Below are 19,271 nucleotides of genomic sequence, written 5' to 3'. Positions count from 1 at the left end.
TAAAGATACATAATGTTTTGTATGTAAGCGTTTTTGCATGTTGTTTACACTATTGCAAGTTGCATGTTTTGTTCGCTACTGCGTATTTAGTATTGAGAGCAGTAGTAGGTGCTCAGTAAATTTTTGTCAAGTGAAATAATTGTGGCCATAGAAAGTATTTTTATGGCTGTATTAGTATGTTCTGGGCAATACATTAATTATAATTAACATAATCATTCTATCATTGGATATTTAAGCTCCTTCCACCTCCTGTCCCACCTCCTTCTATTTAAGGGGCTGATTTATTATACCTAATTTGGATACCTCTTTATACAAATTGATTTTTAAAATATTTTTTAAGTATTATTTTAAATTAGCCTGAAAGGGACACCTGGCTGGGCTCAGTCAGTAGAGCATGAGACTCTTTGTCAGGACCATATGTTTAAGCCCGATGTTGGTGGTAGAGATTTCTTTAAAAAAAAAAAAGGGGGGGGGGCGCGCCTGGGTGGCTCAGTGGGTTAAAGCCTCTACCTTCGGCTCAGGTCATGATCCCAGAGTCCTGGGATCGAGCCCCACATCGGGCTCTCTGCTCAGCAGGGAGCCTGCTTCCTCCTCTCTCTCTCTCTCTCTCTCTCTCTCTCTGCCTACTTGTGATCTCTGTCAAATAAATAAATAAAATCTTTAAACAAAAACAAAAAACAGCCCGAGAATAAATTTCAAGAAGTAAAATTATTTAATCAGGGTACAAGCAAATTTTATAACTATTGATACTTAATAACAAACATTCATCTTAAAGGAGTATGATAGCTTATATTGCCACCAAAAGTCTGGGACTGTTGAAGAGTTTCAACAGCCCATTTGTCTTTATACTGTTTTATTTTATTTCGGTGCTAATAGTGATTATAAAATATTATTTTATTAGTGTTTCTTTGATCATTGGCAAGGTTGAAAGTTTTCATGTTTAGTTTTAGGCCAGATTTATTCTTCATTCTTTTATCTACAGGTTACCTTCTAAGAAGTGGTTTTTTTCCTCCAAAGTACTGGGCCGTTACTCTACCTCCTCACAGCCACTTGCTGGGTAAATAAGGTGTAGGTCCAGTGGCTTCATCCAGCAAACCTTTCGGAGGCTGCCACGACGGGTTGAAGTTGCTGTGAGCCACTAATGTGCATTAGTAATTTTCTTTTCTTGCACACACCTTTAAAAGTCAGAGGTTGCTTCTGTTTGTCCAAGCCATTGTTGGAGCACACACACAAGGAAGTGCCTACAAGCCCACATAGAGAGCTCTTCCTCCTGTCTGGGAACTGCCTGCAGGACAGAGAATGGCAGTAGGTGGGTCTGCTGGGCTGGCTGGTGATTCACATCCAATCCGCCCCAGGCCTGTGTTTCTGATTAAGGCTTGACAAACTGGCAGCAGAATGCACTGAGACACTGTGTTCCACTCTGTTTCCAAAAGAACTCCTGGAAGCATTTGGTTGAGGAAATGCAGGGCAGCAGCAGCCCTTGCGACAGTGTGTGGGCTGTGTGCTCCAGGAGCAGCTATCTGGGCCGTAGCTTTCCATGCACCCGGGCATCTTTCCTCTCAGGGCTGCTGCTCACTGCGGGTGCCCTTCCCAAATACCCTGCTGTTTGTTTCTTTTCCATCTTGGTGTTCTCTTCAGGAAATCTAGCCTTCTGGATCAGATTCCTTTTTAAGGTGAAGAAGAGGAATGCCGCCCAATTACAAAGCTAGCTGTGCTTTCTTTTCCTTGACAGGCTGAGGAAGTGCCCATTGATTTGGGGATAGAAGGGAGGACAGCAGTGCTCAGGTGGCTGGGGGTCTTGCCCAGAGATGGGGTCTTCAGCAAGGGATGGCCAGAGATTCTTTTCCTCCATTCTGACTCTGAAATTAAGTTGATAGTGTGTATTGAGGACTGAGACATAGGCCCACATGGACCCAGCAAGACCAGAGTTCTACATTTCTCATTTTGCAGCCAAATTTTGCAATTGGAATGTTAAAATGTTGGGATATGGCTTTGCTATATTTGAAAAATGCTTCCTTACCAGAAAGGGGTTAGGGGAAGGACCTCCATAGGAAATTCCTTCCTTCGTACATAATAACTCTTCACTGACTTTCAATTATCTTAATCCTGCGTCGATGACCATAAAATAATTGAGCCTTATAGAGTGTGTGAACCCAGCTTTTGTCCTCTTATGAGTTAGGACTCAAAAACCGTAGGCGCGTGACTAGGTTTGCTACAGCTCTGCACTGTAGGACCTGTGAGTGGTGGAGAAAATGTACCCATTTGAGGGTGATCACGTCAGGAGAGCAAAGGCAGGTGGGGCACATCCATGGCCAGACCACAGCCTTTTCCCCAAGCTGGGCATTTTGGCATCAAGAGCCCTCGCACCTAGAGAAGTAGCACAGCTGATTGCTGGGCCTCCTCGTGCTGTTCGGTGGGCTTCCTGTCGTGTGTGGGCTGCAGGGCCGGCAGAGCAGGCTCTGGGGGCCCTGCAGCAGCTGGCAGGGCTGCTGGGTAGGAGGCTTACTGAGGGGCAGATCCGGACTAGGCAGAGGAGATTGTTAGGTAAAATGGACCTACAGTGGAGGCTTGGCTGGTCCTGGGAATGCTTTGAAATTGGAGTGTGGAGCAGCTCAAGAGTCTGCCAGAACAGCAGGAGGGCAGTTTGGTTCCATGCCTTACACATCAGCCGCTTGGCCATTTTGTTAAACTGCCTCACTGCAGTCGCTTTCATAGCAGACAAGATACGGGGAAATCTCATTTTCCAGAATTTATTTTGACTAGAACCAGTTTAAGTTCCCAACAGTTTATTGATAAAATATAAAAGGAGAAATCTCTTGGGAGAGATACCTAAGGTGGAAGTCTCTTGCCTTCAGAGCGTCAAGCATCTTCTACTACTCTAGTCTAGGTAAAGCTGAGAAAAAGTGCTTCTAGATTGGATGTGGGATATGAAGGAGATCTCAAAGTCAGGATGCTTCCAAGGTTGGGAGAATGGCGCTGTTGTTTACTGAATGGGAAGACTGAACAGGTGGGTGGGTTTGCACAGGTGGAGTCATTGCCGTAGGTGGCATGGAGCAGTCACCAAGGAAGTGACTTTGAATCTTGGAGGCAGCTTGTACCAGACCTAGCACAGCTCATGCTTCAACCCCAGCACACCGGGCTGTGTGAAAGAGAAGGCTGGCTTGTAGACACGGTGCCTGAGTCCCTAGTGGATAAGCATAACTTTTGTATGAGCTATTAAGCAATCCTAACTGAAGCTTTCTGGAGTGCTTTAGGAGAATGAGTTGTACATAATATTTTCTTGGTGCATGTTGCTAGGTGGCATAAAGTTATCAAAGTCTTTTTAACCCATAGTATTGCTCAGTTTTAGACCGTTGATAATTAGTAAGTGGTAAGCAATATAGGAGACACATGGTAGGACAGCTTGAAGATTTTGTGAACTTATATAGAAGAGGCTTTCCTGAAGAATGGCCCAGGTATGCAAATTAGGTACTAGAGGAAAACTTGGGGAAATAGTTTGATTTTTGTGTTCAGTATGCGTTTTACTTTTCCTTCAGCCTGTGGTTGAGTACAGCCCTTGTTTGTGCTTTATCTCCACCTTCCCACACAGGGGGAGGCAACCTGCATGAGAACCCAGAGCACCTCCTCCCGCCTCCCCACTTCCTGGCCTCCCCAAAGGCCCCCCTTTCCTCCTTTGTGGCTCTCCTGCCAGAGTCCCATTCAGTCATTCTGTCACTCAGCCAGCTCTTTCTAGTGTCAGATTCCTGACCATCCTTCTCGGGGCAACTTGTTTCACTTCAAGGCACGGCCACCCGACCCTGTTCCCATCTTAGCACCCACGGAACGGAGTAGTATTTATGGGGCAGCCCTAGGTGAACTGGAAGAGCTTGGAGGTGTCCATTGAGACTTGGTGAAAAGAATTCATTACCGTTCTAGTTATAATTGTGGTAGGAAAAATGAAGTATAAAGTATTAGAAAGATTAAATACTGAATCTGTATCAAATCTGCAAGCATAATCTTTATGTTTGTCACCAGAGACACTTGAAGTACCTCTGTGAACTGCAAGAGCAAACCCTTAAATGGTGTTGAAATGTGTCATTATCTCTTCTAATCTTCGGGGCAGCCCTCTTAGCTTCTTTCACAGGGAGGAAACAAATGCTCAAAGTAGGTAAATGACTGGTTGAAGGTTACACAGCTGCTATGTGGCGGAGGGCAGGAGTGAAGCCAGGCCACATGGCTCCATGCTCCACGTCGAGGCTCTGTAGTGCTCTGCCATCCTGCTGCCTGCTCAGGAGCAGGTTTTATGCTCGGAATGGCCCTGCGCAATTCTCGATCAGGACGTTGAACTGACGGCGGGTGAGTGCTTGAGAAAGGAGCTCCTCAGCTTGGCTCTAGGCCCCGAAGCCCAGTATTAGCTTCATCCCCCTCCATCTCCTGGCTCCAGCTTCTTGCCTGTCTGTGCACTTGTCTCTTTGCCTGTGCACAGGCTTTTCACCCAGCCAGAGGGCACCGGCCCCCTTCCCAGTTGTCCTTGCCCTGACATGGCTGTGAGCTCCCTTGCCACTCTCTGCTCATGCCTGGCATGTGGTTTGCGGCCCGTGGCGATCACTAGTGAGCGCAGGAATGTGGCTTCTTTCCTCTCTCTCAGTTTCTCATCCCTGGGGCAGCTTGTCCAGAAGAGGTGCCGCCAAATTGCCCGTGAGCTTTTGCTCCTTGGGGCTGACTAGGAAGCTGTGGGTGAACGCTGAAGTGTTTCCAGGGCCTTTGGTGGGATCTCTTTTCCAGGGAGCAGTCGCCTGTCTTGTCTCTGTCACCCTCTAGCCTTCTCTAATAGGAGGGAAACCTTGGAGCTGAGCCAGCTGCACCACAACATATACTGTGTGGGGTCTGTGGAGAGCCTAGCAGACAGCAGTATGGGCTACTATGGGCAGCAGGTGGCAGGACAGCTTCCTACGAGTTGGGGAGAATGTGGGAAATGAAGCTTCAGTGACTTTCTAGGACAGGCTTAAGGTCATCATTTGTCAGCTCCCACATTAGGTTTCATTAGAAATTAGATAATTTACAATTGTTTCCGTTTTTACTTTTATTTTCATCAAAACCAAGTAGTTTCCATTGAAATTTTACAGTGAAGATTGGGTTCATGATTAGCTTTTGACCATATCAGCTCCTGCTCATTTTTGCTTCCACGCTGTGAGCTATAAGCAGCCACTGTTTGGCCATGTCCATATCTCTGAGCTTCCCAGGTTCGAATTTCAGATAGAGAGTCACCCTTCTGTTAAGTGCAAATCCCTGTAATAGGTACTTTTTGCTGTTGTTAATTGCATCTTGGGGTATATTTTTTTTCCTCCCAGTCATTTTTATTATGAATTTGATAATGGACTGATCAGTAGTTTCTGTTTCTTCATCAGTCCATCAGTTTTATGAAATGGGGATTTGAGATGAGATAGACAGGGAGTGGGATGGAAGGCGCCAATGGACAGACAGACACAGTTGGGGTCTAGGGATGGATGTTGAAGTCTGGATCCCCTGACTGGTCTGGGGACAGGGGGCCCCTGTTCAGTCCTGCTGCCATGGCAGCTGCCCCTGGTTGGGGGCACCTCTGCCCTCCCAGGGCCTGGTTCATCCCTCATTGTTTCCCTTGAACTCCATGGAAGCCCTGTCCTGCAACAAAGGAGGGTGGGAGGGACAGGTGGCCTACCAGATCTCAGAGCCCAGATTCCTCTCAGATCTGCCTTGGAGGGCAACGCTGCCCATGGAGCATTTCCATGGAAGGTATACACTGAAAAAAAGCTATGTGGGAAGAAGTGATACTGTTAGTCAGGTCTCAGGAATGATTGGAGGATAATCACTTTGTTTTCACAGCTCCTGTGAATGAGGTGGTCCATGTGGGGGGTAGGGGGCCTTGTCACCGCCTGGGCCCAACACATGCCATATCACTTTAACTTTGGCCTTATTAGGTCACCCCCTTTCTCCCTCGGTTTTTGTTTTGTTTTCCTTTTCTCTATTATAGTTGTGATAGGCCTTTTTAGTTTTATTCCAAAGATACTTATACTGAAGGTACTAAGGAAATCAAAATTAGCGAGACATTGCCTCTGTGCTCGTTGGGCTGCTGCACTGGTAGGGGAGACTTTAGATGCTCCGGGACAGATCAGTAATAGATGGGAGTACAGGGTACAGAGGAGCATACATGTGTGGGTGGTGGAGGGTGCAGGGGTGGTACAGGGACAGGTAAGAGGAAGAGACAGTCCAGAGGCAGACAGGACATAGCTGTGTCTGTCTGCCAGAGAAAGGGGCAGGGGGACTGCGTGTACTAGCCCGTGCATCATGCATGTAGATATGCCAGTGTCCAAGCATATACCATCCAGGAAAAGTACCTAAGCTCTGGGGCAGAAATTGGGCATTCTTGGGTACATTAGAAATACTGTGTATAATGACATGCTTGGCCCCACCATCATCACTGACCTGTGCCAGGAGGGGCATCCGACCTTTGGGAGCGCCTGGACACCCTGTGGGGATGCTGGAGGCAGTGGCTGCTGCCCTTCCTCTCTTGGCACCTCTCCCCAAGCAGGTTCCAAGCTACTTCCCAGGGGGACAGTCCAAGCTGCTGGCTTGGTGTCTGAGAGCCAGAGTCGTGTGGGGCTTTAGTGAGGTCACACGCAGCAGCCGTGAAGGGAGTAGGATATGCTGTTGGACGGGCTTAACACCAGCTGACGCCTGCTTGGGTCTGTGCGCAGTCCACGGCAGATGGAGTGGCTGGATGAGAGGCAGCGTGCGTGTTCCCCTGGATTTAGAAATGATCTTGGATTTACTTCAGCTGTAAGACCTAGCTGCACACGTGTGCGTATAGCATCTTCCGAGAGTTAACGTGTACAAACCACTTATTTTCCAAATGAGGGTGAGGAACGCACAGGGGTAAGACTTGCCTGACCTGGATTATTTGATGGTTTTTAATAAACAGGTTGCCTCATTAGCATTGGTTAGGTTTTATGATTTGAAGCATTGCTATGAACAGTCATTATTTGTGGTCTCCTGTTAATTTTTCTTGGTTAAGTTCCTAGATTCAAAGCACAATAAATGTATAAATCTCGAAGTCATGGGTACCCAGTAAACAGGGAGAGTTTGAGAATGTGGTGGTCCGTCAGAGAGTCTGCACTCTTCTGCCGTTCGGCGGGTGCTGAGGGAGTGAGCGTGTCTGGCAGTTCACCCTGGAGAAGACAGGAGCTGGTGGTCACGTTTCAGACAGAGCAGACAGCTGTGGTTAGGGTCAGCCCCCTCGGGCACACATTTTAAATGGGTGCCAAAAGATCCAGGATGATCCTGATAAGAGGCGGCCTTATACCATGTTTTCCTCCGAGCTGTCGAGAGTTCTCTGCAGACATGACCTCATCGCATAACATAGCTGTGAAGTCGGGAGGTTGAAGCATTACCTCCTGTCTACAGGTGAGGCATCGCTGTGTTCACTTCTGCACTTCTCTCAACGGCCCCACCGGATTTGACACACTTGCCATTTCTATCCGTCCAAGCTCTGCTTTCAAAACACAGCTCTGTTCTTAACTACTGTTTCTCCCTCTGCCTCATAAATGCCTCTCCATGTTCTCCCCACCCCCTGCCCCCCCACGCCCTGTGTCCTGCAACTACCATGTCCCCACCCACCCATCTCAGGCCATCGGTGGCTGCCCCCTGCCCCACCCCCCATCATCTTGTCGTGTCTCTTGGTGTCACCAAGAATATAGACACAGGTTAGCAGCCAGTGTGCTTTGTCCTGCCATGAAGCAGGGATATGGCCAGGAAAGGAAAACTGGATTTTAGTATTACATAATCAGAGGGATATTAGGCGCTGAAGTTGTTCCAATGGCCCCATTAGGTGGGTGGATATAGCCACAAGTGAGGTGGAATTCAGGCCCCACCAGGCTCTCCCAGTCCCAGAGAAGGACACATGGACAGACAGATTGGGCTGATGAAGGTCATCGGTAGGTGATGCCCTGTCCCAGGGCTGGCAGGAGCATAGTGGTCAGCTCTGAGTTAGCCTGGAAAAGCACTTGGTTGGGAGATCTGTTTCTTCTCAGTGTCTGGGATGAGTTCTGATTCTCCAGAGTGGTCCTTGGCTAGCACAGCCACTGTCTTTCTGCCCGGAACAGCCCTGAGCTTCCTTCTCGTCATCCTGGATCTTCCTGCACCCTCACTCCTGTTCTCCTCCTGTCTGAGCCACAGGATCTCCTTTGCATTGCTTTCCTATCCCTTATGCCTTTGGACCCCCTCTTGTCTCTTGTCACCACCCTTTCTGCCTTTTGTTGCTCCTCCCTGCTTGCCTGCCCCTCCACCTTCACAGTGCTCTGTGTTCCCTCCCACAAATTCCCCATTTGCTGCCTCAGCCTGTTCCATCATTGTCTCGAGGAGGCCAACCTCTGCCATCCTTCCTGTTCGCCCACAGCTCTACTAAGCCAACCAACAGGCACTTTGTCCCTTCCTGTCTCCCATCTGCTCTGGCCTGTGTGATCTCTCTGACCTCGGAATGCCTCCAGCTCTGCTTATCATCTCTCTACCCCAAACTGATCTTCTCATTGCCCCATGTCCCCGATTGGAAAGCCTCTGTAACTGGTACAGTCTGGCCCCAGCCTTAGCTCCCTCTCTGCTGTCTCTCATGTCCCTGTTTGCTGCCTGCCACTCAGCCCATCCTCTGTCCCCCTGGCCTCTGCTCTGGCTGTTCCCCCTGCCAAAAATACCCCCTGGACTCTCCATCTACCCAAATTCTGTGGGTCCTTGGGGAGCTAGCTGTGCCTCCATCTCTTCCACCAACAGTGTCTGGTGCCCTTCCCCACCAGCAGGAGGAATCCCGTCTCCTCTGACCCTTGTCCTTCATCCCTGACCTTTGTCCTCTGTGTCTCCTGTGGTGGTCCCCAGCTTATTTCTCTTGTTCATCCCACAGCCAGTTTTAGGGGGCTTGTCCTATGCTGGGCACTTCTCCGAGGGCTCCTTTAGGGCCTGGCATCTCTTTCTCCCACTAGACCAGGAGCCCAAGTGCAAGTTCCCAGCTACCATAGCCAGCTCAGGGCATTCATCAAGCTCTTTATAAATGACTCTGGTGACCCTCCCCTCCTCCTCTTTCTCCAAGTTAGCCTGGAGGTCAGAGGAGGTTAAAGCCAAGGTCTCTGACTTCAGCCATTCTTCACATTAAACTGTTCTAGTTTTAGGTTTGCCCACAAAGCAGAATCAGCCCAATCACAGAAGTCTTCTAAGGAGAAGCAGAACTTAAGATTCTTTCAGGTCCACCATCAAAATTCCAGTGTGTTTGTGACGTATCCTAAATAGCCTATGGTTTAGTGTGTGGGAGCTTTTGTCACAAGGCCCCTGAGGACATGGAGCCAGCTGTGCTCATGCTGAGACTTGTCTGCGGCACGTTGCAGGACCCCAGCAGGCACAGAGGGGCAGATGTCACAATAGTCCTGAGCATGGTGGCAACGCAAGTCCTCGCGTGGCTCTGTTTTAAGATGACAGGCATTGACACCACCCACTGAAGCAGCCTTGTGCTTTCCTCCCAGGAGATGGCAGGCAGGGCTCTGAAGCAGACCGGCAGCCGGAGCATTGAAGCCGCTCTGGAGTACATCAGCAAGATGGGCTACCTGGACCCGAGGAACGAGCAGATTGTGCGAGTCATTAAGCAGACCTCGCCAGGTGAGCTCAGACCTGCAGCGCTGTGGGGGATCGAAAAACACAACTCCACGTACAGGAAGGGAGGTCCAGTATGGCCCCAGCCAGCACATTATCTCTTGGCCCTTTGCCTCACAGCACTTAGTGGTGAGCTGGGCCTGCCTTGCTCTGCCTTCGGGCCCTGTGAGGGGAGGCAGCAGGTGGCCAATCACAGGACTTACCTGGGTCCTGAAATAGGCTGCAGTACTTCCAGTGGCGGGGGGTTGGGGGTTGCTTGTATACATGCTTTGTTCTGGGAAGATTAAAAAACCCGACTGGATATTAAAGTTAGGCAACACAGCAGAGTGAGATCTAAAATGTTCTTTCTATTTTCTCTTAGGCTTATGAGGGAGTCTTTGAAAAGGGAGGTTTATTTCATTGATCTTAGAACACACCTCTGCTCACACTCTTGCCTCAGAACAGGCTGGCAGGCAGCTCTCCAGACTGGCAGCCATGGTAATGGCACTAGGACAGCCCCCACAGTGTCCCCTGGGAAGGGCCAGACACACCAGCACCACATGCTCTGCCTCACTGGATCTCAGTGAATGTTTCTGGAGCAGATGAGAAGTTTTGGGTGGCTGAGGTCCATGGGAGTGATAAGGGATTTTTGGGTATTTAGCAAAAAGAGTTTTCCTTATTTTGTAGAAGATCTTTGATAAAACCCAATTCATCTACTGAGTGGGAAGTTGTATCTTTTTTGTTAAGAGAACACAGACTCTTGTTTTCTTGTTGATAGAAGGTCCTTGAATGATTGCCTGCTGGCTCTCCAAATCAAGATTCTTAGAGTCCCAGGGTCTGTCTTGGAGCACAGCTCCAAGGGGGAAATGCAGGCCCATGTCTGTAATGATTTTCTTCTGCATTTGCCTTTGACATGTATTTGCTGATGCATCTTCTTAGCCCAGGAAAAGTAATTGTTTGGCTGTGCTTCTGCCCTAGATGATGTCTGTAGAGGTTCTCGGCTCTGCCAAGTGTCCCTCTGAGGGACCTTTGATGGGTGGGGCAGAGCCTTTGACCCAGAAGGTCATCTGGATCTGCCCACAGCAGAGTTTAGCCTCTGTCGGAGGGCCTTCCAGAGGGCCTGGGGTCATTGCAGAGCCTGTACAGCAGTGTTGACCCCAAGGACACGGCCAGTGCGAGGGTCCAGCCTGAAAGAGCCAGAGCCAATGGAGCAGGTTCCCCTCTAATACCGTCCCCATTCTTTCCTCTGCAGGAAAGGGCATCACACCAGCCCCTGTGCCACGGAGGCCAAGCTTTGAAGGAACAGGCGAGCCTTTCCCACCCTACCATCAGATGAGTGGGGCAGCCTATGAGGGCAGCAGCACGCTGGAGGAGGTACCTCGTCAGTATATGGACTTTCTTTTCGCCGGAAGCACTCACAGCGTGCCTGGTGGCCATCAGCACCAGCCCAAAGGCTATGCCGCAAACATGGAGGCTGCAGGGATGAACTTCCCAGTGGCCGGCCCCGGGGGCCAACCCCTCCCACTGCAAGGCCCCCACTACAGGCCACACGTACTGGTACCTGGGGAGCCGCTGGGCTATGGCATCCAGCGTAGCCCCTCCTTCCAAAACAAGGAGGCAGGAGCATACGCAAACCTTGCTGCCAAGGGCCCAGCCGTGCAGCCGGGGGCCGGCCATGCATTTCCACCTACGGGAGCGGCCACAGGGCTGTACATGCCCCACCCACACCACAAACAGGCCCACCAAATGCACATGATGGGCTCCCGGGGTCAGGTGTTCAAAAGTGACAGCCCCCCACAGAGTCTGATCACACCCTCCAGAAACAGCCTCAACGTGGACCTTTATGACCTGAGCAGCCCTCCTGTCCAGCAGTGGCAGTCCTCTACCCTGTCCCGCCGCGACTCTCTTCAGAAGCAGGGCCTGGAGGCACCCCCCCGCCAGCACGTGGCATTCCTGCCTGAAGGCCCCATCCCCAGCAGAACCAACTCCTTCAACAACCACCAGCAGCCAGTGGCCGTGCCCATCCGGGCAGGAGTGCCCAGCAAGACGGAGCCTTCCATGCCCTCCCCCAACACCATCACGGCTGTGACAGCCGCCCACATCCTGCACCCAGTGAAGAGTGTGAGGGTGATGCGGCCCGAGCCCCAGACGGCTGTGGGACCCTCCCACCCGGCCTGGGTGCCAGCGCCCACCCCCGGGGTGGAGAGTCTGGACTCCAAGGATGAGCACCCTCTGCCCCTGGGGGGCGCCAATGCATACCCGCTGGACGTTGACTATGGCAGCCCAGACCTGAGGTGCCCGCCCCCACCGTACCCCAAGCATTTGCTGCTCCGGAGTAAGTCAGAGCAGTATGACATGGACAGCCTGTGTGTGGGCATGGAGCAGAGTCTCCGAGGCAGCCAGGCTGCTGAGCCTGCTGAGAGGAGTGACAAGAGCCACAAAAATGCCAAAGGGGAGAAAATGGGGAAGGATAAAAAGCAGATTCAGACCTCTCCTGTTCCCGTTCGGAAAAACAGCAGAGATGAAGAGAAGAGGGAATCTCGCATCAAGAGCTACTCGCCATATGCGTTTAAGTTCTTCATGGAGCAGCACGTGGAAAATGTCATAAAAACCTACCAGCAGAAGGTCAACCGGAGGTTGCAGCTGGAACAGGAAATGGCGAAAGTAATTTCTAATTATGTCCTTATCATTTGGCCCTGGCTCTTTCCTAAATTGGTAGTGGGAATTACAGCAGAATTCCTTTTTTGTTTCTGCTTTATGCATCTTTATTACAAATGATTCATCTCACAGGGCAATGATATGGTTACAGGGTGAACACCTTGGAGAAATGACACATATTTCAGGCTCCCTTGCCCGTTCACCCTGACTCTGCAGGGGAGCAGTGAACACTGAGTGTGATGCAGCCAACAGGCAGATTACCAGATCGATTTTTATGGTGTGTACTTATTCCTTAACAAAATTTGTTAGTAACTGGTAATTTAAACATTTTGAAAGAGGAGAAACAAAGTTTGAGGTTCTACAAATTGAAATTGTGGGATTATAAGGGAAAATACATCTGGTAATAATCTGTATATCCTTTAATTAGCAAATAATATATATTTTTGAAAGACTTTATTTATTTATTTATTTATTTATTTGCGAGAGAGACATAAAGAGCACAACCAGGGGGAGGGGCAGAGGCTAGAGGGAGAGGGACATCCCAGTACCCTGGGATCATGACCTGAGCCGAAATCAGATGCTTAACTAACTGAGCCATCCAGGTGCCCCAGTAAATAATATTTTAAATGTACCTTAATTGACACCAATCTGCTAGAGAAGGTGGATAATGAAATGATCTAAATTAAAATGTTACAGTAGGGGCGCCTGGGTGGCTCAGTAGGTTAAAGCCTCTGCCTTTGGCTCAGGTCATGATCCCAGGGTCCTAGGATTGAGCCCCATGTCAGGCCCTCTGCTCAGCAGGTATCCTGCTTCTACCTCTCTCTCTCTGCTTGCCTCTCTGCCTACTTGTGATCTCTGTCTGTCAAATAAATAAATAAATAATTAAAAAAAATAAAATGTTACAATAAATTTAAATCATACAAAGCCAGTCATTCCAAATTCTAAAAATCAAATCTGTGTCCTTACTTTCCACTCTTCCATTTTCATTGACTTTTCCTTGTTCCCATTTTCCTTAAGCTATTAAATTATTAGATTGCTCTTAGAGTTCTAGGAACTTTGTGGTTTTTTTTTTTTTTTTTGCAGATTTTTATTTATAGAATTTTCCTTTGGAGCCTAAAATCACCCGTTTTGTCTTCCTTTTAGATTCCAGACTTGTGTCTACATAAGCATATAAAGAACAGAACCAGTTGTTGTCTTGCTTGTAGTATACCGGACCCATTCAGTGTTCTTGTTTCTATAAATTAAGTTAGGATCCTTGTATCTCCTGTCCCATCTGTTTCCTCCCACAGACTCCTCTAACATGACTTCCTTGTTTTCCTTCCCCACAGGCTGGACTCTGTGAAGCTGAGCAGGAACAGATGAGGAAGATCCTCTACCAGAAGGAGTCTAATTACAACAGGCTGAAGAGGGCCAAAATGGACAAGTCCATGTTCGTGAAAATCAAAACCCTGGGGATCGGTGCCTTTGGAGAAGTATGCCTTGCTTGTAAGGTGGACACTCATGCCCTGTATGCCATGAAGACCCTGAGGAAGAAGGATGTCCTGAACCGAAATCAGGTGGCTCATGTCAAGGCTGAGAGGGACATCCTGGCTGAGGCAGACAACGAGTGGGTGGTCAAACTCTACTACTCCTTCCAAGACAAGGACAGCCTGTACTTTGTGATGGACTATATCCCAGGGGGAGACATGATGAGCCTGCTGATCCGGATGGAGGTCTTCCCTGAGCACCTGGCCCGCTTCTACATCGCCGAGTTGACTCTGGCCATTGAGAGTGTCCACAAGATGGGCTTTATCCACCGAGACATTAAGCCAGACAACATTTTGATAGATCTTGATGGCCACATCAAACTGACAGATTTTGGCCTCTGCACTGGGTTCAGGTGGACTCACAATTCCAAATACTACCAGAAAGGTATTGTCTTAGACATGCCACATCCACCTTCTACATCTAGACATAACTAAACTATCTAAGGCAACTCTTTCCCATCTGGATGGTTCCTGATCATTTGAAATTATCTGTTTTCTGTTATTTTATAATTTGTCATGACATCCTTTTCTCCCTGAAGCAGTAGTATGATATGTGAAAAAAAGAAGTTTTTTAAATTAATGGATTCAAGTTTTACTATAGTATTTTTAGGACAATAGGCTATGGGGTGTCATGGGACCTTTGTGGAAACCATCACTATGCCCTTATAAAATGAGCCTTAAAAAATTAAATCTCGGGTGCCTGGGTGGCTCAGTGGGTTAAAGCCTCTGCCTTCGGCTCGGGTCATGATCCCAGGGTCCTGGGATCGAGCCCCGCATCGGGCTCTCTGCTCAGCGGGGAGCCTGCTTCCTCCTCTCTCTCTGCCTGCCTCTCTGCCTATTGTGGTCTCTGTCTGTCAAATAAATAAATAAAAATCTTTAAAAAAAAAAAATTAAATCTCACAACCTCCTAAGAGTCCTCTCTTCTAGTTAATATGACTCTCTCTATAGGTATCTGTAAGAACAGATATAGGTTAACTCCATCTTCTATAGTTCTGCTGGCCATTAGCTTACTTATGACTCCATTTCTTGATATAGTTATTTTAATACCATGGCTCAGTCATCTATTTTTTTTTAGTAAGATTTTTTTTTAAGTAATCTACACGTAACGGGCTTGAACTCACAACCCCGAGATCAAGAGTTGCATGCTTTATCGATTGAGCCTCATGCATTTATTTTTTAACTCAAAACTAATCCTAAATCATTTCATCTTTCCCATTTTCTGGCATTAAAGCCACTTTTGTTTATATTTTTTAAATCGTCTCATGCTTTTCCATGCTCATCTTAAAACATGTCTTGTCAGACAGGTAGTAGACTTTGGCCAGAGTGCTATGTCTGGTATTCCCATAGTTAGCTGAGCTTTTCTCCTGGCACATCACGCTGTCACCCTGCACAGCACCCAGCTCTTCTCATTGCCTCATCCATCGTTCTTAGTGTTTGTTACCTCTTGACTTGAAACTCACACCCAGGAATCATGGACCACCCCTGCAGACCAGCTGGGGAGGATCCTTTCTTGTAATATGTCTGGAGCTGAACTGAATTACTTTCCCCCTTTGAAGTTGTGGATTTGTTGCATCATTGAATAGTGAAAATTCACTTTGTTTTTTATTCTCTTCTTTTACTGCCCCTGATTTCTGGGTGAAAGGGAGCCACATCAGACAGGACAGCATGGAACCCAGCGACCTCTGGGATGACGTGTCTAATTGTCGATGTGGAGACAGGCTGAAGACTCTGGAGCAGAGAGCCAGGAAGCAGCACCAGAGGTGTCTGGCACACTCCCTGGTTGGGACCCCAAATTACATTGCGCCGGAAGTGCTCCTCCGAAAAGGTTTGTGCTTCCGGCCACAGGCAGCTGCCCAACTGGCAGCCATCTTGACTTCAAACCTGTGGAACCAGATGACCTCTGAGTCTCTCCAGCTCCAGCTTTCCAAGGCTGAATGTTCTCATTGTATTTTTGTACTCGTGGAAGCCCGAGAGGAAATTATTTCCCTCACAGGCCTCCAGCGTGTCTCACATCTGTTTTGCAGCTGCTGTGGCTTCTGGGGTGAAAGAGGACACACACCATTAGACCTGCCTCACTAGCTTTGGCTGGGATAGATTGGGTTTAGGGTGTGGGCTTTCTGTCTAGAATCCAAGAGAATCTCCACAACTGGTTTTGACAGAACAACTCTGAGGGCACAGGGACACTATTCAGTCTGCCTGAACCATACATGCTCAGGTTCCTAGCTGCTTATAGTCTATCCAGTTGGTTAGGAAGTATGACAGAACGCTAGTTTTGTTTTCCTCCCTTTCTCCCCTGTTAGTCCAGAAGTGCTGGCAGGTGAGTTTTGGGGACAGTGGTATGTGTGAAATTACAAGCATTCAGTAAAATTGATCTGTGTGGATGTTCTATCAAATATTCATTTGACTGAGTACAAGAGGAACCTTTCAGTGATAGCTGTGGGGCTCGTAGTGACAGTGCAGTAAATCCAAAGGTCAGTGGTCTGTCTTTTCACGTGTGTTGTTTCAAGTCTTTGAAGTCTGTTCAAGTCAGTTTTCTTTGTTAGCTATGGAAATCCAAGGCAAATCACTTAACCACTCAGAGCCACAGGCATAACAATAACTGCCTTGAGAGGTGGTTGTGAATACCGGCCTCGCCTCGCTGCCCTGGAAAGGTGTAGTTCTCTCCTTCCTCTCCCAGTGGGAGGTAGGAGGTGTCTCTGGCACCCTGACACATGCCGCAGTCCAGGAAACGGGTTGGTGTTACCCTGCTGCCTCCAGTGCCACACCAGGGCAGGAAGAGATGGGATGGGTGGAGAACAGAGTTAGCAAACACTGCTGGCAGGTCTTAAGGCCCAGTTCAGGCTTGGCAAGGATCAGGTGACATCAGGACTAGAGCATGGCTGGGACTGGGATAGAGAGCTCTGAAGGAAAAGTGGGAGAAAATAAAAGAAAAATGGACCTTGGGGCGCCTGGGTGGCTCAGTGGGTTAAGCCACTGCCTTTGGCTCAGGTCATGATCTCAGAGTCCTGGGATCGAGCCCCGCATCGGGCTCTCTGCTCAGCAGGGAGCCTGCTTCCTCCTCTCTCTCTGCCTGCTTGTGATCTATCTGTCAAATTAAAAAAAAAATTAAAAAAAAAATAAAAAAAGAAAAATGGACCTTTTCTGCTGCCTTGATGAGGCCGGCCCCGCCTGCCCAAGCTGCAGGGTGCCCCACCTCAGCTACTGTGTCTTGGGAGCTCGGTGAGGAAGGGGCTGGCTCCGTGAGTGTGTCACACTGTGTCTTAGGAGACCGTTATTTCCGTTCCCTTTCCCTCTTCTGCTCCATATTCCTCAGCTTCTTCCAAAATCAACTTAGCAAGCCTCCCCAGGAAGCCCTTGAGACTGGCAGGTGTAGCACTTGCTGTTTTTCAGTTAGTCCTATTTTAATTGATGTCTTTGTGCATTCTTTAAGGACTTAAAATCCTGATTAGTAGTGTTGCTAATAATAACAATAAAACTTTTAGAAAGTTCTATTACGAAAGCATCCTGTGTTTATCACAGACTAATGGTAGAAAAGAAGAGAATACATGAAGACTGGCACCATCCCGGCAGGTGTCCCATCCAGCCTTCTACTCTGAGCCACACGTGCAAGGAGGTGCATTTTGTGTAGGTTGGTTTTCTTTTACATAACATGTATGCTGCTTGAACATGCTTTCCCCCTTAACAGTCAGTTAGCATTTGAGGATTTCACAAAATCCTTCTCTGAGAAGAATACATGCCTGTGTTGGAATTGAGTGAGACTCTGTCTTTCAGGATACACTCAACTCTGTGACTGGTGGAGTGTTGGTGTGATTCTCTTTGAGATGCTGGTGGGGCAGCCGCCCTTTTTGGCCCCTACTCCCACAGAAACCCAACTGAAGGTAGGAACTAATGAGCCTATGCATCCACTTGCTGCAAACACACGTGGTTTTCTGATGAACCCATGAGTCTCCAGTCAGCATTTGACCTTTCATTCTGAATAGTGTTGGATTGTCAGTTGTGTATTTTAAAGTATTATAATTATTGTTACCTGTATAAAAATTTTTATTTTACTAATGCCACAAAGTTAGACCTGTGTTTTGATACATAGGTGTATCTGAAGTTTTACTTGAACCAGTGGCCACCCACCATCTTGAACCATGAACAGTGAGATGCCGTAAAGGTGCAATGTACATCCATTCTCTGCTGTCACCCATGCCTACCTTACAAAAAACACTGACAACTCTATGAACTAGACCTAAAGAAACCAGTTATTTCTTTGGTTGTTATACTGCATTATACGCTATATTACCGTTTGCAGATGATCAGCTGTGTGGTTGGGCTAGTTATACATATTTCTAATAACAGTTGGAAAGAATATTTACTCTGTCAATCATTTAATACTAAATAACTAGTTTTAGAATGATAGAATGATAGCCATTTTCTGAAATAAATGATTTGATTACTTAAGGATTGAACAGAGAAGCTGATGAAATCTTTGAGACTTCCTTTAACAGTGCACTTTAACACCAATATAGGTGTTTACTAACAGTTCTATGAAGTATCCATATGTCCCAGAATCCATGTTAGGCCTTAAATTAATAATCCCTCACTTAGAAAAACCCTAAATGAAGGCTTAGTTTTCACTCAGGTAATAATAAAAATGCAATTTGACATTATCTGTATCCTAATTGAATTGCTGAACTGTTCACTAATTTGCCTGCATGATAATAACCCAATGTTTTTATTGTGATAAAATTTGACATTTTAACCATTTTTAATTTTACAGTTCATTGGCATTGAGTGCATTCACAGTGTTGTACAACTGTAACCATTACCTGTTTTTAGATATTTTTATCATCCCAAACAGAAACTGTACCCATTAAACAATAACTCCCCTTCCTCCTTCCGCTAGACTCTATAAACTCTCTTCTACTTTCTGTGTCTGTGAAGTTGCCTAGTCTAGGTGCCTCATGAAAGTGTAATAACCATATTTGTCTTTTCATGACTGGCTAAATTTGACTTACCATAATGTCTTTGGGGTCCATCCATGCTGTAGCACATATCAGAATTTCCTTTCTTTATAAGGCTGAAGAATATTCCAGTGTATGTGTACAGCACATTTATCTAACCATCATGTGGTGATGGGTCACTTGGGCTTGTTCTACATTTTGGTGATTGAATAATGCTGCTGTCAACATGAGTACATATACAAGTACTGCTTTCTTTTTGGGGGTTATATACCCAGAAGTGAGATGGGCCAGATCATGTGGTCATTCTGTGTTTAACCTTTTGAGGAACCACCAAACTGTTGGCCACAGTGGCTGCATGATTTTACATTCCCATCATCCATGCATGAAGGGTCCAGTTTCTTCACATGCTCATCAACACTTACTTTACTTGTTTTTTTTAATCATAATCATCCTAGTGGGTGTGAGGTGGTATCTCATTTTGGTTTTGATTTGTATTTCCCTGATGATAGTGAGT

At 47.5% G+C, this 19,271-nt stretch overlaps 1 protein-coding gene across 1 annotated transcript in view; it reads left to right on the top strand.

Moving 5' to 3' along the window:
- Positions 1 to 19,271, top strand: part of LATS2 (large tumor suppressor kinase 2) — a 75,095-nt gene that overhangs the window by 51,530 nt on the left and 4,294 nt on the right. The window contains exons 3-7 of the mRNA XM_047722881.1: positions 9,519 to 9,651; positions 10,877 to 12,288; positions 13,611 to 14,193; positions 15,451 to 15,633; positions 17,580 to 17,686. Coding sequence (XP_047578837.1) covers positions 9,519 to 9,651; positions 10,877 to 12,288; positions 13,611 to 14,193; positions 15,451 to 15,633; positions 17,580 to 17,686 — 2,418 coding nt within the window. The remainder of the gene's footprint in view (positions 1 to 9,518; positions 9,652 to 10,876; positions 12,289 to 13,610; positions 14,194 to 15,450; positions 15,634 to 17,579; positions 17,687 to 19,271) is intronic.

Source organism: Lutra lutra, chromosome 3 (assembly GCF_902655055.1).
Source record: "Lutra lutra chromosome 3, mLutLut1.2, whole genome shotgun sequence".
Classification (NCBI taxonomy): domain Eukaryota; kingdom Metazoa; phylum Chordata; class Mammalia; order Carnivora; family Mustelidae; genus Lutra; species Lutra lutra.
This window is presented reverse-complemented; position numbering and strand designations above follow the sequence as displayed.